General features: G+C 42.7%; 2 protein-coding genes across 3 annotated transcripts; both read left to right on the top strand.

Moving 5' to 3' along the window:
- Nucleotides 1–2079: 2079 nt before the first annotated feature.
- Nucleotides 2080–3930, top strand: LOC307044591 (zinc finger BED domain-containing protein 5-like; the record flags this gene model as incomplete). Its single annotated transcript, XM_079689902.1, has 1 exon — nt 2080–3930. One exon carries the CDS (start codon nt 2080–2082, stop codon nt 3928–3930), a length of 1851 nt encoding a protein of 616 aa, XP_079546028.1.
- Nucleotides 3931–16937: 13007 nt separating this feature from the next.
- Nucleotides 16938–25852, top strand: LOC307043769 (uncharacterized protein). 2 transcript variants are annotated; one of them, XM_079688572.1, is made up of 11 exons: nt 16938–17723; nt 18612–18695; nt 18842–18951; nt 21752–21910; nt 22737–22879; nt 22976–23060; nt 23200–23353; nt 23739–23929; nt 24112–24253; nt 25100–25214; nt 25388–25852. In XM_079688572.1, exons 2-11 carry the CDS (start codon nt 18629–18631, stop codon nt 25662–25664), a joined length of 1443 nt encoding a protein of 480 aa, XP_079544698.1. In that variant the 5' UTR covers nt 16938–17723; nt 18612–18628; the 3' UTR covers nt 25665–25852. The 2 variants fall into 2 exon arrangements, with proteins under 2 accessions (XP_079544698.1, XP_079544699.1); XM_079688573.1 differs by lacking the exon at nt 16938–17723 and adding an exon at nt 17747–18275.
- The last annotated feature ends 386 nt before the right edge of the window (nt 25853–26238 follow it).

The following is a 26238-nucleotide window of genomic DNA, read 5'->3' as shown; positions in this document are numbered from 1 at the left end:
TGGAGCCTTGTTAGTGATGTGGGCATTCTCTATGAATGAACTAATGGTTCCATGTTTTACTTGATATTGTACTCCCCTTCCAACCAACAAGGTGCCAAGTGTAATGAGCACAATCAACAATGCTATTCTGCCTCTTATCCCTAGGGGACCCCACAATTGGTTTGGCTTTGTTCTCGTCATCATCTCTATTTTATCCCTGGTTGTGTCCGTTACAGAATTTAAATAATGAGTACAAAAATAACATATACAAAAAATTGGACTCTTTTTCAGATGTAAAACAAAAAATAGGTTTTCACATTAATGTACAATCTATAAAAATCTATAGACAATTTGTCTTTTGAGCTGTTTCTATCTTTATCTTATTTCTATTTATTGTTTTTGTTCCAGCTCTGCCAAATCAGTCCTAACTCCCAATAATGTTCTGGAAGTTGCCAGTGAAGGGTGACGATGTGTGAGGTGGTGTCAATTTGCACCTTTTTCTTTACCTTTAAACCGGAGCGTGCGTGAAGTTTGTTACAACTTTTCACGCTTCCGTCCACCGGGGATGAGCCCACTGTCTTTTGTGAACTTTCACCCTCACCCAATCACCTGGCCGAACACGAGTCTCTTCTGGTGTCTCGTCTGGTATCTCTGTAGTTTTCCTAGCCTGCTGTGTAGACAAAACTTGCATAATATTACTCAGAGTTCTGACATATTCATCCACTTCTATTTGTCTAATATCTAAAACTGGACCACTCCCTCCTTGGAGAAGGCCCAAGCTTCGGCATACCTCTTGTTGTTATGAGACCTATTGTTGACTACATGTTATTATTTATTAACTACAACGTCACTGAAATCAACATATCTGTATAATCATGACACTCCCTCCTTTGAGCATAAAATGCTCAATTAATATTGCAATGATTACCCTATTATGAACAGGACATGTAAAACCCACAACGTTGCATTAAATAAATATAAAATCTCCGTGTACCCACAAGGGGTACAAAAATATCGTATGATGTATGGTTTTCTGATGGTATAAATCAGAGCTGCCAACATACACGATTTTGGCGTAGCAGATACGATTTCCAGGCCCTAATTACGCCGCTACGCTTGACTTGAATATCCTACGCATTACCTAACAAATCGAAAAATGAATCGGTGAGCTGGCAGCCTCGTGCATGTGTTGACATCCAACCAGCACTAAAGCTCACATATAAGCCGTTTTATGATTCGTCCCTTGCGTTGGCAAAGAGCCAATAGGATCGGCTGTACTTCTTTTTTGTAATGCCCTCACTACTGTTACCAGGATGCTATGCTGTTTTGGCTCCCGCTGTTGATGAAGAATTCTATTCATGTAGACCAGTGCCGTGCGGTGAGGTTCGTAGCTGGCTTTCAGAGTCAGATAGGCCTATGTGAAAAATATGTGAAGTCAATAGAGTATATTAAAACATACCCGTACTTTTCGGACTATAAGCCGCGCCTTTTTTCCCATTTTTCGACGCTGCGGCTTATATAACGGTGCGGCTAATCTATGGATTTTTAAAGCTAACGGCCACCGCCTTTAACTCTATGGGCTCTATGGCCGGTCCGCGGACCCCCACCTTTAAGCGGCGGGTTCCAGCAGAAAAAGCTGGAGGTCGGAAAAGAGTGAGACAGGTAGCGCGCAAAAGTAAAAGTGGAACCGAGAGTGGTACGAGAGACAGAACGAGAGCAAGACAGACAGACATTACGAGAGCGAGACAGTTTGTCCCCGTACCACTGGTTGAAAACCGCTGCTCTAGATCAGTGGTTCCCAAACGGTGTGCCGTGAGGCAAGTCCAGGTGTGCCGTGGGATTTTGTGACAAACATACGTTATTATTGCAATATACAACTACACAAAAATAATTATTTTTTTATTTGCTATATCAGTACTTTGTATGCACACATTTCATAATACAGAGGCAAACTCTATACCTAAAAACGATTATTTAAAAAATAATCCTCACAGAACCCCGTATTCCGCTGTTAACGCAGTTGCGCAGGTGGGATTTATAAGACTGACACATCAAAGGCTGAAGGACAATATTAAAACTGAGAAACAAGCAAGCGGGAAAATGGAGCGCTTTCTTGTGCGGAGCAAACCAGCAACCACCAGTGTAGAGACTGCCGACAACCCACCACCGAAAGAGAAGAGGAAAAAAACTGTCAGCAGACAGTACCATGACAGTTATCTGTCTTATGGCTTCATTTGGACCGGGGATGTGAACAATCCTCAGCCCGAGTGCGTCGTCTGTCGGGAGAAGTTAGCTAATGCTAACATGGTTCCAAGCAAGCTGAAGAGGCACTTGGAAACCAAACATCCCGCCCATGTTCACAGTAACTTGGACTACTTCAGAAGAGCGCGGGATCTGAACCAGAGGCAGCAAGGACGTTTGTTGGATTCTGTGAAAGTGTCTGATAAGGCAATGGAGGCGAGTTACATGCTAGCGGAGCTCATTGCAAAGCAGAAGAAGCCTCACACAATAGCGGAGACACTCATCCTCCCTGCTTGCAAAATACTTGCAGGTGTCATGCTGGGTCCAGATGCCGCAAATGAGCTATCGAAAGTGCCGTCGTCTGATAATACGATCAAAAGAAGAATCGACGACATGTCCGAAGACATTGAGGAACATTTGGCAGAGAAACTGCAGGCGAGCGGCAGATTTTCCCTCCAAATAGATGAATCTACGGACATCAGTGGGGCTGCCCAACTTCTGGCAAACGTCAGATATGTTGATGCTGACTCCATCAAAGAGACATTTTTATTCTGCAAAGAAATGGAAAGCCACACCACGGGAGAGGAAATATTCAGGGTAACTAATGACTATTTTAAAGAGAACAGTCTGACCTGGAATATGTGCGTCGGTCTTTGCACAGATGGTGCGGCGAGCATGACGGGGAGAGTGAAAGGATTCATTGCTAAGGTGAGGGCACAAAACCCACATATCGTGACAAACCACTGCATTCTGCACCGAGAGGCATTGGTTGCCAAAACCATGCCCCCGGAGTTGACTGAGGTGCTGAATCAGGCCGTGCAGATGGTGAATTACATAAAATCAAGGCCCCTGAAATCTCGCCTCTTCTCCCAGCTGTGCGCCGAGATGGGAGCCGACCACCAAAGCCTGATCCTGCACACAGAGGTACGTTGGCTGTCACGGGGGAAAGTCCTATCCCGTCTTTATGAGCTTCGGGAACAGCTTTTGGAGTTTTCAGGTGAAAACGCTGTCCCACATAAAGACAAGCTCGCGGATGAGAGGTGGTGCGCCAGGCTGGCTTACCTCGCAGACATATTTGGGCATCTGAACGAGTTAAACGCCAAGCTTCAGGGAAGGAATGAAAACATTTTATCGTCCACAGATAAGATTCGGGGGTTTATGGGCAAACTTCTCCTGTGGCAGGAGGCTTTGGAGCAGGGCTCCATGGACATGTTCCCGCTGACATCAGCTGCGCCGCAGGCAGCTAAGGAGCGCGCTGTGTATGCGGAACACCTTCAGACCTTAAAAGAGAGGTTTGAGCAGTATTTTCCACGTGTGGCTGACATCGAGGACTATGACTGGATCCAAGACCCATTCCACCATGAATCCTCCACAGAGAAGCTCTCCATGAAAGAGAGAGAGGAGTGCGCAGAGCTCCGTGTGGACCGCACACTGAAACTCAAATTCAGTGAGCTCCCACTGGATCAGTTTTGGTTGGCTTCTGCATCGGAGTACCCAAGCATCTCCCACCACGCGATTGAGCAACTACTTCATTTTCCCACTACCTACCTGTGTGAGCTGGCGTTCTCTACTCTGACTTATATGAAGAACAACAGCAGGTCACGGCTGTCTGTTGAACAGGACTTGCGAGTTGCCCTCTCTTCAGTGCCACCGAGGATTAAAAAAATCTCCGTGCGCCCCGACAGGCACATGTATCCCATTAATCTGTAAATAGGCAAATTTTAAAATAGCACATGTTTCAATGCTGATTGGTGAAATGTTATATTCATAATTTGTAGTTCAGGACCATGTTTCCTTGCATTGACAGTTCTCTGTGCTGAGTTTCTGCTGAGTTTCCGTTGCCTCATTTTTAATTTTGTGACCTGTCTGGTTTAAATGAGTGTGTTGCTGCTTTGATGAAGCCTAATTTGCTAAAGTTTAATAAATTATATAATATATATTATATATATATATATAATATATATATATATATATAATATATATATATATATTTATATTTATAAATTAATTAAAAAAAATTTTCGTTAATACATATTTCATGAGTAATATAGTTGTCTTTGTCACATTTTATTTGCCATTAGTAAATAAGTATGCACATTTACAGATATTTTACATGATATGAGTGATAACACGTGTTATAAGGGCTATTTTAGGGTAGGTGTGCCTTGAGATTTTTACTTGTCCTTTGGTGTGCCTTGGGCCCAAAAAGTTTGGGAACCACTGCTCTAGATCACTGCCGGTACGTGCGCTGGGAGCGCACCGTTTAATTTTGAAAGTTGAAAAGTTTGTGTGTCTGAAACACTATGTGATACAGTACAGTTTACACAGCACAGTACATGTTCTGTAGCTACTATTGCAATAAATGCTAACACTTGAATACTTTATGCAAATATGCAACTTGTTTGTTGAAATGTTAATAAATGGGAGCTTCCTCAAACAGCCATCTCTTTCCCGACAATCCCCTCTGTGCACGAATCCTTACATATGGTAATTAAACATTAAAACACCTGCGGCTTATAGTCCAGTGCGGCTTATATATGTACACATCATTCAATTTAGCTGCTGCGGCTTATATTCAGGTGCGCCTTATAGTCCGAAAATTACGGTAATTCAATTGGCAGCTTGCACATTGACTACTGGTTGTTTTTCATATTCTATATAACTAGCTATCATTACATGCGAATTGAACGCTTCCATATAAATCGTTTAGGTTATTTAAGTCTCTTGAGCTAGCTAGCATAGCAACTAGATAACTATAGCAACCAAAAAACACAACTTTAGCAGCAAAGTTTAATTTCTCAAACTCAGCTCACCAATACATTAAAAAAAAAGATTGTTGGGTTCAAAGTGATCACAACGACGTTGTATGATGTTAAATGGATGACAGACATTAAACAATCCCCTCGGAAACACTCGGATATCAATGTAATCTTGGCTAATAATTAAACGTACTGGTGGCTTTCCATTCTTCTGCATTTGCATTGTTGTATTTTGTGGCAGATTCATCGGGGTAAATCATTATGGTTACATACTGTTACATATATATATCGGGGTAAAACCATCAAGCATCTTTGTAACAGAGCAGGGAGGCATTATACAGGAGGGGATATTTCCTCACTAGCATCTTTGTTACAGAGCAGGGAGGCATTATACAGGAGGTGCTAATTTCTCACTAGCTCCGCTAGCCTTTCTCTTAAATTCAACGGCGCGTGCCGTCTAACATAGACAATCACACTGTGACTGGTCGATCGAGTTATCTTCTGTCCCGTCGTATGAAACAAGCATTTTAGCTCAAGCAATGATCTCAGTAAATCGGGACGTGAAGTGATTAATGGAGTCTAGTGTCCAGGCTTTCGCACGCCCTCCTCATTGAGACAGAGATAGCCTACTGTTTGCCTCCCCTCTGCTTTTTCACCGCGGGTTTATGTCAGATCAGCAAGACTACAACACATAGGCCTACCTAAAATACATTACCTACTCAATGGATAGAAAGGACATAATACGAGTGTCTACAAACATTTCACAGACAATGAGAGAAAAAGGCATGCGTTTAATCCAGTTTGTGAGGGATTGCTCAATCTGACGTGAGGCGCCGCTCTTTGCTGCCTTACCCCGCTTGTCTCCTCTCTGTTTGAACCATAGACTGGTTTGAACAGGTCACGAGCAAATTCAGCTATTTTGGTTATAAAATTATTTAAGATAATTGGAATCATACAAAAATTACATTTATAGCACAGATAAGTAGAAAATATTAATATCTGTTTTATTTCATTATATAATTTAACATATGTGTTGTGTTTTTATTATCTTAATTTCTAATGGACCAATGATAATTCGTGAATACACTATGCCCGCGAAATCGCGGAACGAGCTGTCAGTTGAAGTCTATCAAAAATGGATGGTGAACGTACTTGTCCTCCGCCGAAAAAGCGGCGAATTTCTGAACAGCGCTTCAAGCTAGAATATAACGCAGAATGGCCGACCATCACCCGGTCGAAGCTGGACGACTTCCACGCTTACTGTATGTTGTGTAAGGCAGATTTTAGCGTGAGGCATGGGGGCCGACACGACGTTGAAAAGCACACCAGGACTGCTAAACACACGTCATACAAGGCGGCAGTGGAAGCTACAAGGCCCATCGCGGGCTTCTTTACGGTTGACAGTGACACCAGTGTCATAAATGCCGAAGTGCTTGCTGTGGACTTTCTGGTGGAACACAACATCCCGATCGCGGTGGCCGACCACATCGGGCCACTGGTGAAAAAGATGTTTCCGGACTCGAAAATCGCTGGTAAGGCTCAAATGACAAATAGCCTCAATTCATCTCAAGCATTCATAGGCATAGATTTATATCTGTATACTGTCACAATACACTCTACAATCTGTACAGACTAGCCTATATAAAACAGTTACAGTACTGCCCTGGTTGATAATCTGATTTAAATCTTGCAAATTAATGATTGCTAATTTATACTGATACTGTATCATTCTGATAAACATTTTTCATTTTATGTAAAGGTGAAAAAAAAATAGCCTAAGCCAACTTACTCTACAGAGGATTAATATCATGATTGTAATTCTGCAATTCTGTGTAATCTAGAGTATAATCATGATAATACAATTCAATATTTTTGTGATTGCAATTGCAGGAAAGTATGGGTCTGGTCGCACAAAGAGCAGCGCCATTGTTGGAGCCCTTGCCAAGGAGGATGCGTCTGTGATCACGGAGGCAATGAGGACAGCTCCATACTCCCTAGCCATGGATGGGAGCACTGACTATGGAGACTGTAAGCTGTATCCTCTTGTTGTGAAGTACTTTGATCGAGGACTTGGGTGTGTTCTGACAGTACTGCTATCTTTGCCAGAGTGTCATGAGGCATCTACTGGGCAGAACATATTCAAACTCATTGACAATGAACTTGAGAAACGTAGCATATCCTGGGACAACTGCATGAGTTTTGGGGCAGATAATGCCATGGTGATGCAGGGACTCAAAGCTGGCACGGCAGGCTACATCAACAAAAAAAACAGTGCAGTATATGTGCTGGGATGCCCGTGCCATCTAATTCATCTAGCTGCAGAAAAAGCTGCTGCTCAGCTTCCAGTGTCCATTGAAGAGCTGCTGGTGGACATATACTTCTACCTAGACAAATCCAGCAAGAGGAAACAGGGACTGAAGAAATTTCAGGATCTGTGTGGAGTGGAAATGAGAGATTGTTAAACATGTAAGTACGAGGTGGCTCTCTTTAGATAAATGCATCGCCAGGTTGTTGCAGCAGTGGCCTGCATTGCTGCAATACTTTGAGTCAGAACAGTCTGGGCACAGCAGCAAGAACAAATCCACGCAGAGCAGCAGCAAGGACAAGACCACTCACAGTGTTAGCAAGGACAAGTCCACGCAGAGCAGCAGCAAGGACAAGTCCACCCACAGTGTTAGCAAGGACACATCAACCCACAGTAGCGGCAGCAAGGACAATTCTCAGTTTGATTTGGCAGGCTATCTCTTTCGCCAACAAAACCTAGCCAAATTCAGTCAGGGAAAGAAAACACCAGCAGCTGCAACCACACAGCCCAAGACTGCAACGGCAAAGCCCAACACATCTAGCGCTGCACCCACTCGGCCCAAGACATCTAGCACTGCACCCACTCAGCCCAAGACATCTAGCACTGCACCCACTCAGCCCAAGACATCTAGCACTGCACCCACTCAGCCCAAGACATCTAGCACTGCACCCACTCAGCCCAAGACATCTACCACTACACCCACTCAGCCCAAGACATCTAGCACTGCACCCACTCAGCCCAAGACAGGGGCACAACAGAGAGTGCAGAGGGCATGTCAACATCTGCAGGACCCAACATTCCATCTTTACTGCTACTTTCTGAGTGCGGTCCTGCCGATATTTGATGAGGCCAACACTCTGCTGCAGCTAGACAAACCCTGCATACAAGTACTACACAGGACTTTGACCACACAGCTGAAGAATCTCTTGAACCGATTTGTGAAGCCTCAGGTGATCAATGCAGCTGCTAAGGTTCACCAGGTACCATTTAGGGAACCAAGCAACCAGAAGAGCAATGAGACCTTGTTCATTGGGCAAAACACCAGAGACTTCATAGCAGATCACCCTGAGCTTGAGGAGCTGCAGCTGGCCCAGGTCTTCAGCGCTGTGCGGGCATTCTACATGAAGGCTGTTGAGTACATGGTGAAGAAGTTTCCCTCTGATGACCCAGTGTTACGGAATGCTTCTGTGGCTGACATGTCTGCACGGGACAGCGCAGACTTCAATTATGTGAGGTACTTCACAGGCAGATTCCCCTGCTTGAAGATGAATGCTGAGGAGATGGACAAGCTTGAGGGTCAATTCATGACCTACCAAACCGATGCTCTGCCAGAAAGCATCACCAGCTGTGACAGACCAGACACACAGTGGCACCTGATGAGTCAGCTGAAGGATGGAAATGGCCATCTCAAGTACCCTTTACTCTGCAAGGTAATGCTGGCTATCCTCTGCATCTTCCATTCCAATGCAGACTGCGAACGCATCTTCAGTCTTGTCACAAAAAACAGAACGGAGTTCAGACCTAGTATGGGAATGGAGACCCTGAGTAACCTCATTACCCACAAACAATTCATGGTGGCAAAGGGGTCTGTCTGCTACAAGCAGGCGTACTCCAAGACAACTCTTGCCAAGGCCAAGTCAGCAACCTATGACCATCTAAAGTGAGAGGTTGATCAGATGGTCATGTCACAGCCAAAGGTTCCCTTGAGTTGAACTCTGTTCTAAAAAAGGCTGTGTACAGGTTTTTCATGTGTTATTGTTCAGTATTGTTTCATGATGAATTCTGTTCGGTTAATAAAAATATTTTTTTGTGTATGTTGGTGTTTAATTGTGTGCAACAGTACAGGGAAAAGGAGAAATTATACACAAAAAATTTACTTTGCAGAAAAACATGTCCTAATATGACCTAGATTGCATCTCAGAGCATGTAAAGTCTCTGGCTTCTGATAAGATAAGATAACTTTTATTAATCCTGTAAGGGAATTGCACATGTTATAGCAGCAGGGTGATAGGAAAAGGAATAGGGAACTATATATACATACAATTTACAGTAAAATAGAAACAGTTGAATACAAAAGATAAATAGAAATAAGTAAAGTAAAAATGAAATAAGGGGGCATTCTGGGGGCTTCGGCGGACCTCGGACCCCCCGCCGGAAAAAAAATTGCCTTCCTCCGCTCGGCATGCTACTACTTTCTATAACACAATGTTGGCAGCTCTGTATAAATGCATATTCACTAAAAAATCTGCCATTAGCACAAAAAATAGTTTACTTGTTTCAATAATTGCTTTTGTCATGGTATTATGCATCATCGTTGCTGCGAAAAACAATACCCCTGGTGTCGCTAATGCGTCAATAATTCTAGGATTAGAGGATTGGTTGATACTGTTGAACTAAGATGATAAAATAATCTTTCTCCAAACTGGAGGGAAAAAATATGAACTATTCTCACAGAGTGACCTGCATGAAGGGCTGGTGCCCCTCACTCAAATGAGATATTGCCTTACGCACTACACTATAAATCAGTGAAGTTACTCAAGAATAAATAAATAAAGACTGATTCTTGAAACTGTTGTAAAAACCCTACAACTTCTTCATCCAAGCTCTTAATCAGTGTTATGTTATTTAATCTGCGGCTCATGCCTTAAAACAGATACTTCAGACCAATTATAAAATTGTGTTTATGAGAAAAATGTAATCTGACTCCATAAATGACAGAATTGTTTGATTAAAAACTGCACTTCTGGCTAAGAATAAATGAAGTTCCCCTTTAAACACAGCCCCGGTCTTCTGACGGGGTCTATCTATGTACTGGCTGGAAAATGTTGGGCCAGTCTCTGTCGCTCCATCACAGTTCTCCCGCTAACAGTCACTCTCTAGTTCAGCTGGGTTCTTGTTGACTTCTTCACTGGTTTGAGACAAGCGACCCTATCGGAACACCTCCCTTTGTAGCCAGACTTCACCACAGGAGAATCGAGTTTCTGTTATCAGGTCTGGACAGCTTCACGTCAGGTGTATCGCCGCCCCTTGCATATTTTGGGTGGAAGCCCGTCTTCTTGACCTCACTAGTTGTGTGGACACAATAGTTTTCTGTGTGGGGGAACAACATCACTCGTAATGTATTTTCCTTCTCATAATTACAAAAATAGTCTGCTAAATGTTCTACTATGTCTTAATCTTCTACTACTCTGTGGATGCTTTATGTGTAAATGCAATATTCTTCTCACTATCTTTTAAATAACATTCAACCTCTCCCTCCTGTGGTGACATATGTGGCTCTATGTAGCTGGATTTCAAAATACTCTATTGCTGAAGATGCATAACCTGATGGTCTGGTCCTCTAAGCTTCCTCATTGTTGTGGTTGATACCAGGCTGTCAGTGGCATTTGGTTGATGTTTGGAAATCCTGTACGTCTTTGACATCTCTGGGACCCCCTGCCTCCGTCGTCATCATGGAAACTGCATGGTGGGCCGTTGTTTGGTGCATGTGGTGGGTATTTCATTTGTTGTTGTGGACAATCTCTAGCCCAATGGCCCAGCTGATTGCATATGTAGCATCCCTCGAACCGGAGAACTTTTCCTCTGCCTCTGCCTCCTCGGAAACCTTCTGGTTGTTGGTTCTCCATCTGATTCTCTGGCACTATCTGAGATTCAACTGTTTGAGATGTCTGCCCTGCATTCTCTGGTTTTTCCTGAGCTTGAATTGTTGGAGGAATCTGCACTGCCTTCTCTGATGTAGCTGCCATTTGCCTTGCCGCTTTCTTGTTTTTATTAGCTTCGGTATCTTTCTCAGCTATTTGTATCTTCAAGAGTCTTAGTTGTAATGTTTTAATTTCTTCGTCTTTTTCCCTCTGGGTTGCTTGGTATTTCATATCGTGGTAAATGAGATGTTGTCTCCATTCTTCAATGGGTATAGCATCTAATGCGACAACATCTCCCAGGCTTGCCTGCACTGATTGGGGAAGGGCGTTAATGACCGCGTTCTTCCACAGCATTACGACAGACGGTGAAACGTCATGTCGTTCTCCAGTGCAGTCCTCCCACACTCCTTCACATCTCTTCAGGAAGGCATACATGTCTTCCCCCGGTTCTTTTCTCAGGTAGTTGAGGGATTGTAAACTCCGTGTTGTTGGGTAGATTTGACGAATGGCAGCCCAATACCTCGACCTGACTTTGTTGAAGAAAATGTAATCTGGAGAGTTGGTGCATTTGACCTTGGAATCCACTGCTCTTGCCTCTAGTCTTCCTTCTATCCGTCCAAGCAGTGCCCTCATGTCTCCCAAGCACAGGTGGTCTTGGACTGTGTATTTCTCCAGATCATTCACCCACTTCTGACCTCCTTGTGTAAGTGGAGGTAGTTTTGCCGCTAATGCTTCCATGTCTCTGTGAGTCCATGATTGGTATTTCAATCCTCCTTCTCCAGCCGCTATCACCGGTAGCGTGAGTGTTGAGCAGTTCTTGAGTCTTCCAGCTTCAGTTACGGTTGTGGTGTCTAGGGAACCTTCGCCTTCTCTTCTCTTGAGTTGTGCTTCCATACTTTTGCTGAGTTCTTCCATCTTTCTGTTGAGCTCCTCTTCCATTCTTCTGTCTAGTTCTTCCAATCTTCTGTTGAGCTCACCAGATAGGAGTCTTCCCTTATACTCCAAGTCTTTGACACGTGTAGCTGTGGGGAGACCGTCCAACTCCAATACTCCTCCTAGAACACCTAGAGTTGGAGCTTGTATTGGAGGTTGAAAGAAACTGTATTTTTCTGTCATGTAGGGAGGAGGCGCATCTGTCAGGCTTGGAAGGAGCTTTTTGAAGGTTGGATTACTGGAGCTTCTTCTGTCTTTTCTTTCTTATCTTCCTTTGCTGTGAGCTCTGTTCCTTGAGCCACATACATGCTGTTTGTTGATTCTTGGCTGACATATTTTAGATGGAGTACCAGACTTGTAACTCTAGATTTTCTTTTTTCAGCTCTGTTTATAGCGCTTTTAGCAGGTCCATACCAAGGGGGTTGTCCGGCTTTGATCCATGCTTGTTGTTCTCGCAGGTATTCTCCATTTTCATGGTCAATTACTGCTTTTCTATGGGCTTTTGTTGGTGCTGGTTGACCATCAGCTGGATACAGTCCTCTCGTTTGCCATTGTTCCAACAGTTTCTCCATGTGGTTCCATGTCTTTTGTCTAAGATTTGGAACTGTTATAGCATCTGATCTGATTTTTATCCTTCCCTTGATATCTGCTGTTGAGCCTGGCTCTGCGTCTAGTCTCAACTTAGTTTGTTTTGGTGACATGTTCTCTAATTATTTATGAACTTATCAAAGATGAAGCACTAATTTCTGACTAGCACCTTCGTTGCTGTTCGTCCGAACTTTAAAGCTTTTTTTTTTTTTTTTTTTTAAGTTGCTCAAGGTTTTATTAATTCTTTTTTTTTTTTTTTTGTAGTTATAGATTTCTTTTTTTTTTTTTTAGTTTGAGTTAAAATATTAATAAAGTTAATTAATATATAAAAATTATGCAAAATTAAAATATGAAATGTCAAAATAAAGTTGTATGGTTTTGACTTTGAAATATGAATATGGTTCAAATCCAAATCTCCTGTGTACAGTGCATACCGAAATGTATGAAATTATGCTAATGTCACTACTTGTGTTAGCTTCAATAAATTGGTGTTTGAAAAAGTATTATGTAAAGTTTCTTCTCTTATAATTAGAAACCACTTGCAAGTATATCTTGGCGATCAAGCATGTGTTTATTTATAACACTTAAAATTATACTTCACAATGTTATGGTGTTTCTTCTATTTGTGTAATAATTCTGTACTACCACCAGAGTGCGCTATTTTAATTTCCAGCTTAATCCACTAGGGAATAGCTGTTGCAAAACTGACTTGTTTTTAACAAGGAGAAATTTATTTTCCTTAAAAATATCTTTAAAATTGGAAGAACATTACACTATGGTTAAACAACACAGCACATAACCACCGAAACACATTTGCAAACAAGAATATTCACAAAACCGCCAATACACACTTGCAAACAAGAATATCCCAAAACCAGCCAATACACTTTTACCAGCAGAAGTACTTCCAATAGTTCTAACTCTAACAAGAAGTATGGTTCTTTACTAGATGGAATGGCTAGCCTCAGTGTGTTAAAGCAAACAGAGTACTTCAATTAGCATTTCATGAAATGGCGACTGCCGTGTGGTTCACTGTGAACATGAGTTCAAGACAAGATGGCAACTGGTTTTCCAACCTTTGACCTGAAGAACAAAGGGATTTGAGAAAACACCTCGTGGCTCTCACAGTGGAGTTGAAATAATGGTGGGGTGATATTTTGTCTAGTAAATTCAACACACAACACTGTAGTTTAAAATAACATTTCTATTTAGTTTACAATGATAAAGGGGCCTTATGTCATAGCCCTCTACCCATGTACGTAAATGTTTTGACTTTAAGAGCCAGTATGGTCATCTCTTCTGTTTAACACTAGAGCCGCCAACGGGTAAATTTAACCCGCAGCTGTTTTTTTATTGTATGTAACTTTTTTTCAATAAAATATTAACGTCTCCCAGTCCGTGACTTTTCCTGAAAGTGTGTTATGTAACACCCTGTGTTGTTAAAAATTGTCAATAATAAGTCAGATTGAAAAAATTGCCGAAAAAACGGATATTTATACCTATTTCCGCCAGCAGGTAATATTTACCTCATATAAATGCAGCGCTCCTCGCGCTATTGATTTCGCGCGTAAACATAAACATGATGTGTTGCTATAGCAACGCCTTTTGTCTACTGCTGTAGATAGAGAGAGAGATTGAGAGATAGATAGATTGAGAGATTGATAGAGAGATATATAGATTCATAGATAGATAGAGAGAGAGAGAGAGAGATGGAGAGAGCCGGTTATATTTCCAAAATGGACAAAAGAAAGAGACTCATGAACGTACAGGAGGCACTAGCGTTGCTAAATCGTCTGAGCAAAGCAGAGTCTGATGGTGGGGAAGTATCAGGACTGAGTGATGTGTCCTGGGTTTGTTCTGCCTCTGATGGGTCATCTGAAAGCGATCCTGAGCCTCCGCGGAACATGACGCCGTCCCATCCTGATCCCCCGCTTGCAGATGGGCCTACTGTACCAGCCCATGCAGAAGGTATGATGATTCTTGTTTTTTATTTCCTACTTTTCTACAAATCGTAGGCTATAAGATATCAAGGCATATAGATAATGCCTTTTCTTTTTACAAATTATCTTTTCATTGCCTTTCGAGGATGTAATATTATCAAATAAACATTTATGAAATATACTTTAGTCTAAAGTAGTGTTTTCCTCTCTCCTATTTAGTGTGTGCCACTGAGCCGTCACCAGCCCAAGAGATCGGGAAAGATGGCACAGTGTGGACGGTCATGGAGCCTTGCGGAGGCGCAGGTAGACGGCAGATACAGAACATCCTCACGGCCCCACACAACACGCACGTCACAACATTACTGACAAACTCACAGCATTTATGTGTCTGTGTGATAATGTAATGTTGGATGAAATCCGTGATTGCACAATTGCTGAGGCGCGGAGAGACAGAGCCACCTGGGATGTCTCTATTATGGAGCTGAAGGCCTTTATTGCGCTTCTCTATGTGAGAGGTGCATATTGTGGGAAGAACATTGAGATGGAGAGTTTCTGGTCCGAGCAGTGGGGCAACGCGTTCTTCAACGCAACACTGTCGAGGAACAGGTTTCGGGAAATCATGCGCTACCTGCGCTTTGATAAAAAGGAGACCCGCCGGTGCCGGTTGACCACCGACAAGTTTACACACGAGAGGAAGGTGTGGGATCGTTTTGTCGAAAATTCTATCGCGTCCTACAGGCCAGGGTCCGACATCACTGTGGATGAACAGCTATTCCCGACCAAATCAAGATGTCCATTCACACAGTACATGCCCAACAAGCCGGACAAATTTGGCATCAAGTTTTGGCTGGCAGCTGACGTTGAGAGCAAATACATGCTGAATGGCTTCCCTTACCTGGGAAAAGATGCCAGCAGGCCAGCAACACAACGGCTAGGAGAGAACGTGGTGCTGAGGCTGGTGGAGCCCTTTATTGGTAAGGGAAGAAATATAACCACAGACAATTTCTTTACCTCCCTCCCTTTCGCCAAAGCGCTTCTCGCCAAAAATACCAGCCTAGTGGGAACCATCAAGCGCAACAAGCGGGAGCTCCCACCCTCTGTGCAAGGGAGATCTGAGCTGTTCAGCGACAAAATGGTGCTCTCAGTCTACCAGTGCAAGCCGAGGAGAAACGTGACAATACTCAGCACGCAACACCAGCATGTGGCCATCTCCACAGAAAGAAAGAAAAAGCCAGAGACTGTGGAATACTACAACCACTCAAAAGTGGGGATTGACGTGCTCGATCAAATGGCTCGCCAATATTCGGTGAAAGGTAGGCTATTATTGTTGTTGTTATTGTTATTATTATTATTATTTTTTAGGCCTATAGAAAACACTGCATTGGTCAATCGTTTTTTACTAAATCTTATGTTTCTCTCAGGTGGCACGCGTAGATGGCCCGTTGCTGTATTTTATAATGTGCTGGATCTCGCTGCCATCAATGCCTGGGTGCTGTACAGGAGCTGCATGAGCCAGGAGAACATACCGAGAAGGGACTTCATGCTCCAGCTGCCACACGAGCTGCGCGCTGAGTGGATGGCATCAAAAGCGCCACCACTTGCGGACCTGCCCTTCAGCGGTGCTGTTGCAGAAGAGCGCAGGAGAATGACCTGCATGGTGAAGGCGCACTGCATGCAGAATAAAATGTTCTGCAAATGTGTCAAGTGTGGGGATGCTGTGTGTGGCAAATGCACAGCCAAGGTGCTCAGTGTTTGCAACAATTGTGTTTGAGTGTTTGTGAAGCGTTGTGATCGATGTGTTCGTTCTTATTGTTCTTCTTCTCTGATGTTTTTTGTTATTTGTATACGTTCCGTGTTATCTGCTGTTCAATTATATAACAAATACATTATTATATTAATTTATATTATTGTCATGTTGTTGTTTTTTTATGAGTAGAAGGCTATCAGACGATATGAAGCATTTTTACCTTTACGAAACACAAGCCTAACATCAAGCGTTTATTAGCGAGAGTGGGTAATATTTCTACCATAGAACATGCAGCGATCCTTGCTCTGTTGATTTCGCGCGTAAACATAAACATGACGTGTTGCTATAGCAACGTCTTTTGTCTACTGCTGTTCCTATAGATAGATAGATAGATAGATATATTTATATATATATATATAGATAGACAGACAGATAGATAGTTATAGATAAATCAGCACTGTAGCAATATTTTATACTTCATGCCATCTGTACAAACTATATAATATGAAAAGCTGAAAGTCCACAGATTATATTGGTATACATTTCATCCCTGTGCGCTCAAAGCTCACTGTTCTGTATGGTACATTGTACCTTGGAAATAAATAGCGGGTAAACTTTACCCGTTGGCGGTTTTAGGTATACAGCGACCTCTGGCGGTTCTAGTGTTAAACACGCTATTATGGGACAAAATGGGACGCTATCCAAACACAATCAGAAGAATATCGTCTATCTAACGCACGAATGTCGCACTTCTCGTCGCACTTCTCGTCGTAATCCACACGCAATGTATTTTTGAAAACAGAAAAAAGTAACCACTGAAAGCTTCAAACTCCTCAGGCCTTTCCCTTGAAAAAGGACTTTTTTAAAAACAGCCTTACACTGTTGTTAACACAAAACACTCACTCCAATAACCTTAGCTTCAAACTTTGGCTGTGTCTTTGCCTCAAGCAGTCCCGACTGCTTAATGGCCTAAAACCATTCACGTTAACTTAAAACGCAACAAAAGACACCTATTTAAGTGATTGGCCTCTGGCCGACATTTAATAACAGACAAACGAATAGCATGCAGGGTTAAATAGAACAAAAGAAATTGAACTCACCCTGCCTGTAACAAAGCAACGCCACGTGGTAAGATACCAATGATTATCAATTTAGGCTTGTTTTAACTTAAATTGCACAGCTATTTTCAGGATCCTCTGGCCGCCGTCAAACACACAGAACTAACATTGTCCTACATAAACTATTGAAGAATTCGATATAACAGGTTTCTCCACTCTTAAAAATGTTGGGTTATTTTGTCAACCCAACCACTAGGTTGAACCTGTTGGTTAATTTAATTGGGTTATTATTATGGAAATGGGTATTCCGAGAACCCAATTCGCTGGGTTATTTCTGTTGGGTATGGAGTTATTAGCTGTTGGGTTGCAATTTCTATGAAGTTGTGTTGGTTTGTTTTGGAATACCCAACACATTGGGTTGACGTTGACCCGCGAAATTAGGTCACCTCCCACTACTCTCCGTCTCTCTCCAACACGACATTGATGGAAAGACGGTCACACTAAAGTGTAGAGGAGACTCAATTAAAGCAAGGTTTGTTACATACATTACATATACATTGTTTTACCATGTAGTTGACTTGATATTATTATATAAAGCGTCATACTGTTGTTAAGATGTAAGTTTGTGAAGCACTGTTGTGTACATTTCATCAAAGTAGCAAGCTAACGTGTTAGCTAACACTATGTTGTTGTTACTCGAAATGACTCGAGAAATGCGTCATGTATTGCAGCTAGGAGGACAACGTTAGTTATCTCGTCAATTTGGCTTTTAATGCAATATCACACAAGTGAGTGTTATGGAGGGAAAAGCGCGGTAGTGAATCAGCTAGCCTCTGCATGCTAGCAGGCCTCAGCTAGCTAGCTCACCAGGCTTTACACAGCACTGGGCATACTTGTAGCCTCCCGATTTTCTTGGTAGACTCCCGATTTCCTCCCGGGGTCATATTTCTCCCACATTTCTCCCGATTTCTGACAAAATCAGATTTACTCAGTACTGTTTCCACTCGGACTTTAATACAGCTACACCATTGTTTGGCTTCCATGGTAGCGTGTCTTTTTAGCGCGCGCAACTGAAAGTGAGAGGGTGAGTAAGATATATCACAGAAAACAGAACAAGAATCGACAACATACCCTCTGCTCACCCCTTGCCTGTATTTAATACAGGTCCAGCCCACACATAGCTCCATCAAGGATGGTGCTACAGGCCGCAAGGCAGTGCACTTACAACTACAATAAGCATGGTGCGGTGGAAAGCTAACTTAAGTCTCATACAGTTTAACCGCCGACTGAAACTTTGGTAACGGTAACGTTAGGCCTAACCATTATGTTAAAACAGTGAAAAGACGTTTGGACTACTGAATCTTATTTCATGTTATTGTATGTTTTTTCTTAATGGATTCTTTTTGTGTTGATGTTTCAGGTTGATACGAACAATCAATGGATGACTTTGTGACTACTAAATTGACCGAGTGGCAGCTTCCAGGGCTGATTGAAAGGTTCAGAGGTAAGCTAATTTATAAGTCACCTCCATGCCTTCATTTTATGGGTACTGTGTTATGGTTCAGCCCTGTCATCATTATGTGCATGCTATATGCTCTGTGCATAGGAAATGAATGGGACTGTAGTAATATTTTGTGTTCTGTCTTTCAGATGAGGCTATTGATGAAGAAAGCTTTGGGTACCTGGATCTTCACACCCTCACCACCTTGATCCCCAGAATAGGCGAGAGGCTAAAATTCATTAAGAAACAGAATGAATTTGTAAGTAATGCGGTTGAATACACTGTCACCATGTTCTAAATTAAAATTCAGACGGACGGACTGACAGACAGACGTTACCCTTCACTGCTTGCCCTTTTAGTTCAGAATTCAGATGAATCATGGGATACGTTTGCTTTAGATGTAAAACTCGAATTCCTGGGGATGTGAGAAGTCTTTTTATCCATTTACGTGCAGTACATCATGTTAATTATGCTGCAAACTATTTCCAGTGTTGTGAAATTGGCTGCGGTAGAACATTTAACTACATGCGATCTTTCCGAAGACACTTACAGCAGCATGAAAATGTTGAGGAGGTGCTTGGTGTACCCGCTCAAGATCCAGTCCAGCCTGAGTTCCTTAATGCTGAAGGCCAGCCAGCAGAGGAAGTTGAGGAGTGGGATGAGATTGAGCCAGAGGGCATTACTGATCGGGTAGCACATTTTTTAGCTAATCTGAGGTCTGTGCCTTCGCAAACATTGTCCGGCATTCATTTTTTTTTTAGCAGACCTCTAGTTTAATCTCTGACATTGTGTGTAGACTGCAAATCCCAGAGGTAGACCAACTAATGGTGGAGTTCCAAGACTGTGCTGAGCCCTTCTGAGATCTAGACACTGAGTATAAACAGAAGCAGTATTTTGTCAAATCAGGAGGCTTCATTGAACCAGTCGAGGAAACTTTCCGTCATGACGAGGTTTCCTACGTCCAGAGAAGGGACTCTGCCACCGGCACTGTGAAACAAGTCGCGGTTCCTGACACGTTTCAACGTGTTCCACTTACACGCCTTCTAGGACAGGTCCTTGAAATGCCTGGCATCCTACAGGCAATGCTTGATTGGCAGCAAAGAGATGGTGGAGTCCTTCAGGATGTCTTTGATGGGGAGTTTTGCAAAACACACCCACTGTTCCTGAAAGAGACTTCCATTTCACTTATTTTGTACAATGATGACTGTGAAACGGTCAACCCTCTAGGATCAAAGACTGGAACACACAAGCTAGGCTTCATTTACCTTCTGATCAAGAGCTTGCCGCCAGATCTGCTCTCAAGTTTACGGTCGCACTTCCTGTGTGCAGTATACAAATCAGATGATGCAAAAACATATGGTCTTGATGATGTCCTGCGCCCCATTGTTGCAGAGCTGCAGTTTCTAGAGAAAGAAGGCATCCCCGTTGACACCCCTACTTTTCAAGGCGTTGTTAAGTTCTCGCTTGTCCAAGTAGTGGGGGACAACTTAGGCTTAAATGCCATCCTCGGTTATACCGAAAGTTTCTCTGCTAACCATATGTGCCGCTGGTGCAGAGTGCATAAACATGTCTCGGAGCAGCAGACATTGGAAGATCCAGCACAGCTGCGTAATATACACACCCATCAGGCAGATCTGGAACTCGCAAGCCTTTCAGAGACAGGGTTGAAGAGAGACAGCAAGCTCAACAACCTCTCTTTTTATCATGTAACTGACAATGTGGCACCAGACATTATGCATGACATTTTAGAAGGAGTAGGCCCCCTTGAGGTCAAGCTCATCTTGAATACTCTGATTGAGCAAAAACTTGTCACACTTGACCAAATCAACTTCAGACTCACAAGCTTCGATTACGGCTTTTGTGACAAGGCTAACAAGCCCTCTCTGATTAGCAAGAATGATCTTAGCAGACCGGAAGGGGCCATGCGACAGTCAGCAGCTCAAACGTGGTGCCTTATTAGGCTACTGCCCACCATGATTGGGGACCTGATCCCCGAGGGAAATGAGGAGTGGGAACTCCTCCTACTCTTACTACTGTGCATGGAGTTCATCTTCTCTCCCTCTATTACCATCGCTGCAACACTGTTTTTGACCAAGATCATTGAGGAGCATCACTCCCTCTTCCTTGAACTTTTTCCTCAATTACATTTGCGTCCAAAGCACCACTTCATGGTTCACTACCCACGAGCAATCAGAAAAATGGGACCCTTGATGCACTTTTGGGCAATGCGGTTTGAAGCAAAACACAACTTCTTCAAACGTGTCAGTCACATCACATGCAATTTCCGCAATATTTGCAAGACAATGGCGTATCGGCATCAGATGCACCTATGTTATAATTTTCTATCTGGCACCTTGTTGACTCACACTACGGAGGTCGGCCCAGGGTCCACCACCTTTCTGTCCTTCATAGACGGATTTAAAGAAATCCAAAAGGATCTAACAGATTTTCCTGTTTTCAGTGAGGTTTTGGAGCCAGCCTGGGTGACCTTCAAGGGCACTAAATACAGACCAGGCATGACAGTATTCCTCTCCTACGACCTATATGGTGAACCCCAGTTTGGGCTTATAAAATCCATAATACTTCTTGGTCAAATGACAAACACACTAACAACTAAGTTTGTTATACAGAAGTGGGAAACAAACGGTTTTGAACGGCACTTTCATGCATATAGTGTGACCCAGACTCAAACTTTGGCAGCTGTTGATCCAAGTAAACTACTTGATCATCATTCATTACATGCTGTGAAATCATATAGAGAACATGATGACTGTTTATACATCTCCCTTCGCTATAGAGTATTTTAGAATAAATCAGCTGACAGGGTGGTGGGGGGGGGGGCATTAGAGTTTTAGATTAGTACAAGCTGGGGTTGATGGAGGGTGAAAAATATTAAGTAGAGCTAGGGTAGGGGGGTGAAGAGTTTCAGTGGAGACTAGTTGTGGGGGGCTGCTTTAAAGTTTACACGGCTCACTATCTGTTCAACTGAGTTTAAGAGTTAAACAAGCTTCAATAGAGGTTTAAAGCTTCAGAGTGCTGTAAATAATCGCCCTGCACAGGTTGGCCACAATGTGTGCCCACCAGCCACACTCCCAACACCAGATTTGCCAGCTGCCACAGTTGCAAACGCAAACCCAGAGATGGCTGCACTTCCAAACCCAGACCCAGAGATGCCTGATGCAGCAATGATGCCTATTCTGCAGATGGTTCCAGTATTTGTAAGTCATTGTCTCCCACATTTCATAAAACCTACACGTGGGAACATTTGTTAGCTCTATTCTACTTGTTTTGTTATTGATGAATCGGTTGGTCTTAGCAAGTCCCCAAAAATCATCTTTATGACATGACACTGCATGAGACACATTGTTTTCATTCTGATTAGAGGGATCACCAAGGTGACACCCAATCACATGTAGCCTTACATTATTATAATATATTATCCTGAATTGCAATTTTGACAGAGAGAAAAAGCATTTTTGCTAACAGAAGCCGATCTGAGCCCGGCCAACGCCTTGCTAGTATATGGGGTATAGTCACACCTCATCCAGGGCGTAACGTTTTCAGGCTTCTGAATTCAGGTGCGGGAATATTCTGGCCCAGGCTATTCAGTTGATTCAGGGCCCTTTTCCTATCATGTGCACAGTAACGGAGGCACCCATAGAGGCCTAGACTTTAAGATTAGGGACCCCAAAGACCTATGGCTGGCCCTGGTCACTCGATTATTTAATTGATACTTGATGCTATCCCCCCCGTCCCCGCCGTCAGCCTCTAAAAGGTTTCTTGCATAGGATCTTTTCCCCACTAAGCCCTCTCGGTTGTGATGTGCCCCAACACTAATTACAGAAATGTTATTATTACCTCCTCTCTCGGTTGTGATATACCGCATAGATTAGCAAGGCTTGCCTGGCTCAGACCCTCTCGCGTGAATCTCAGGTTTGCAGCAGCACAGCTTATCAATCACATCATCCAATAGTGTTTGCCAGGAAACCTTTCTGTGAGCTTCCCCCAGGAAGTTTATTTGCCTTTTTGTCTGTATTCTTTCAGGATATCCGTGCTGTTCTTTCTGCCGTGCCTGACGGCTGGTCCATAGTGGAGAGCCTGGACACAGACCAACTGATCACAGGAAAGGAAAGAAAGGCCATGGTGCGGATTTTGGTGTCTCACCTTATTGAAACATGTGGAGAAACGTGAGTAAAAATGTACAGGAGGATTTCAGAGAGGATTTTAGAGTGTTTTTACAGTATTGTCTAATGATTGTATCTGTACGTGTTGGCCATTTTCAGACCTACCGCGGTGATGAAAACTTCCCTGGCTTCCGCTTTGATTCATGCATTCCCCTGCTTAAACGATGACAGTGTCAGTGGTTTTGTGAGTACTTTTTGTGAAGTAAAACTAAATACTATCTAAAAAAATATTGACTTTTTTTTAATTGAATGTATATGCACAGGGTCAAGTAGACATTTTAGGCTCATGGTCTTATATGGGGATTATTTTAATATCTTGTCAGGGAACATGGTATGCCCAGGGGCGATCCCACCACCCAGCAACCGGCTTCCTAGAAGAAAGACTCCGCAATATCAGGAAGCAGTTGAGGAGGAGCTTGCGTGGGCTCAGGCCACAGAGGGAACAAGAGACTGTGCCCAGCAGGATAGTCATACCAGGTAATGCAATGTCTGTCCCAGATTTGCCTCTTGGTTTAGAGTGGTATTTGTAATCTTGACAGACAGCTCTGCAACAAAGTATTCTCTAGGCGTCACATTTGTTACACAGCCTGAAAGAATTCTGCTCTGGCTTTAGAGCTGTTATTCCATTAATTGTGTTTTTCTGTGAAACTGCCTACATTGCTGCATCAATGTTGTCTCAGAGGATTTCGCTACTTTTATATACCAGGAAGTTGGCACACGTATGCATCACTTCAAACCTATGGAACCCTGTCATATCAGTGACATAAGAAAATAGTTTATAGCACATTGAGAGATCACCGGGGTCGCCTGGCCTGATGTAATATTTATATTTGACAACAGTGTGATATTTTGTATTTTACAGCAGCCACAATATCCGAAGAGCGAGCTGTGCAGTTTGCAGAATGGTTGAAGAATAACTCACAGCCCCTCGCCCAGGTGGAGGCATATATGCGCGACAGCTGCCAGTACAGGGCAGGATGGATACGGGCCGACCACTCGAAGTCCATTCCCGAAGTCCTGGCCATGTTCCCTCGTCTTACAACTCCAGGCATGGTATGTCAAAACTCAAATATATGTATTAAGGTAATTTGTCAATATCTTTATTTGTCCTGTATTTAAAACTTCATCACTTTATGGTCAGGAAAATGTACTTTTTTATTATGCACTAGGAATATGTGAGTGTATTGTCATATTCTCTAAATGACCATGTTTCTCAATTTGTCTCCATCTTTTAGATTGCACAAGATTTTTCGATCCTCTTCGCAGAGCCTGCACCTAAACTCTTCGAAACGTGGGTTCCTCTCTACGCTGACAAGATTATTCGTCTGGCGAAACGTGAAGGGAAACTTGCATTGCCAGAGGAACAGATCAATCTGGGTAAGATAGTTATTTTATAACAAACTTAGCAAATGTAAAGAATACCTTACTAATAATAATAATAAGGAGTTTGTTTTTATATCATCCTTTTCTGGATACTCAAATGCACTTTACATAAGAACTTAACAAAACACTCAAACAAGAAAGTCAAGTAAGCAAACAAACTGCAAAAGGAAAACACATTGGGAGAAGAGAGAGGGTGATGGCAGAGGAGGATTGTCAGATGTAGGTTATCTTGATGGGATTTGAGTTGACTTTTGCATGAGAGGAGTCAGAGTTATGGCTGGTGATGGTGAAGGCTTTGTCCCCCAGGGTGTGGTACTTGCTTGGTGATAGGGGTGAGTGGGTTGGCGTCGGCAGAGGTGGCGAGTGAGGCAGTCAGGTATAAGGTTGTTCAGGGCTTTGTAGGTGATGAGGGTAATTTTGAAGTTGATGCGTTGCTGTTCGGGTAACCAGTTGACAGAGCATTGGAGTGATGTGTTCTCTGGAGTGGGAGTGAGTGAGCAACTGGGCGGCTGAGTTCTGAACATAATGTATTTTTTGGAGAACAATAAAGCCGTTGGCGTGCCTGGGGTGACACGGTGCAACATCAATAGAGGGGGACACCAAAAGGGGAGGGGGGATCCGTCCCCCTCTATCAGAAAATGGCAGATCTGTCGCATTATGAGTATGCTCACAGCGTAAGTGTTTCGGTGGCTGAGGAGGACAGGGTGGAGCAGAGGCCATTTTACTGAGGTGGAAAAATGTTTTGGCGATTTGATTGATGTGTAACTTTATATTATTGTATTATACTGTATTATACGGCAATTCGAGTCTATATTGACACCCATAATTGTCCTCCTACAGGTGCCAGGGGAGAAGTAGCCCTGTCATGCTCCCTCCGCCTATTTATAAACAGGGCAGAAAATTGGTCCGCGTCAGTGTGGAAGAATCAAAGAGATTCTTCATTGATGTTAAGCCTGTAAGTAATTTACCTTTGAACAGAAACTCAAATATAAATTCATAGTGAAATGACTCCAATTATTATTTTACACTGTTGGAAAGCCTAATTCCTCTTTACAACGAGGTGCAACTTGTAAAGATTGTATTCGTGAATAGAAATACTTATCTTTTTTCTTTTCTTTCTCATCATAGGTCGGAACTAACATGGTGGAGTATTTGGAGGAAGCCAAATCGTTCAGGTCGTGCCCGTTCGTGCTGCTGCTGCTTAACGATGGGATGCTGTGCTCTCAAGCCTTTGTTGTCATCTCAGGCACGGCTATTGAGACCGAGACGGCTCTCGCAGCGGTGGATACATGTTTTAAGACTTTTTATGTCTTTGACATCCATTATCCAAGCCAGTGTTTGCCTACTTGGCAATTTCTCCAGGATGTGGTGTATGAACTCCAAGGAACTGTTTCCCCAGCAGTGAAGTTCCTGAAAACCCAACTACATGCATGCAAATAGACTCGCCTGCAACCCCCCCACCCATCTCTTCTTTTCTCTCTCCTCTCCCTCTGTTGTGTAATTTTATGGGAATTGTTATGTCAGTGTGTTTTGGAGCAGTTAAACGAGAAATGTTGTGGAAATTGTATATTTGTATGTGTTATTCTGTGATATTCTGATTAGAATTTTAATAAATCATTATTATTACATTGGTTTGAGAATATATTTGATCAAGAAAACAACCTAAGGATGTGAGGTGAAAACAACCGAAGGATGTGAAGTGAGAAAATGCAAACAAGATGTATCACACAATTGTGATAATGGGATAATTTTGACTATCAGTTGTGCCAATGAAATGTCAATTATAAAAGGGAACAACCCATTATAGATAGTAATAATTCATAATAATTCATAATTATACATTAATAACTAAACCCAGCAGTGTAGTCAATGTGAACCCAACAAATTGGGTTGGTCATATAACCCAATTTTTAGAGTAAAATTAACCCAACAAATTGGGTTATATGACCAACCCAATTTGTTGGGTTAAATTAACCCAG

Source organism: Notothenia rossii (assembly GCF_949606895.1).
Source record: "Notothenia rossii genome assembly, chromosome: 6".
In the NCBI taxonomy this organism is placed as follows: Eukaryota; Metazoa; Chordata; class Actinopteri; order Perciformes; family Nototheniidae; genus Notothenia; species Notothenia rossii.
This window is presented reverse-complemented; position numbering and strand designations above follow the sequence as displayed.

What these genes read in the sequence shown, in the direction of transcription:
- LOC307043769 (XM_079688572.1), top strand. Translation starts at nt 18,629, where the DNA reads ATGGATGACTTTGTGACTACTAAATTGACCGAGTGGCAGCTTCCAGGG. An exon ending in TTAAGAAACAGAATGAATTT is followed by an intron (nt 18,952 to 21,751) that starts GTAAGTAATGCG and finishes CGCCCTGCACAG; the next exon opens with GTTGGCCACAATGTGTGCCC. An exon ending in CAGCAGGATAGTCATACCAG is followed by an intron (nt 23,354 to 23,738) that starts GTAATGCAATGT and finishes TGTATTTTACAG; the next exon opens with CAGCCACAATATCCGAAGAG.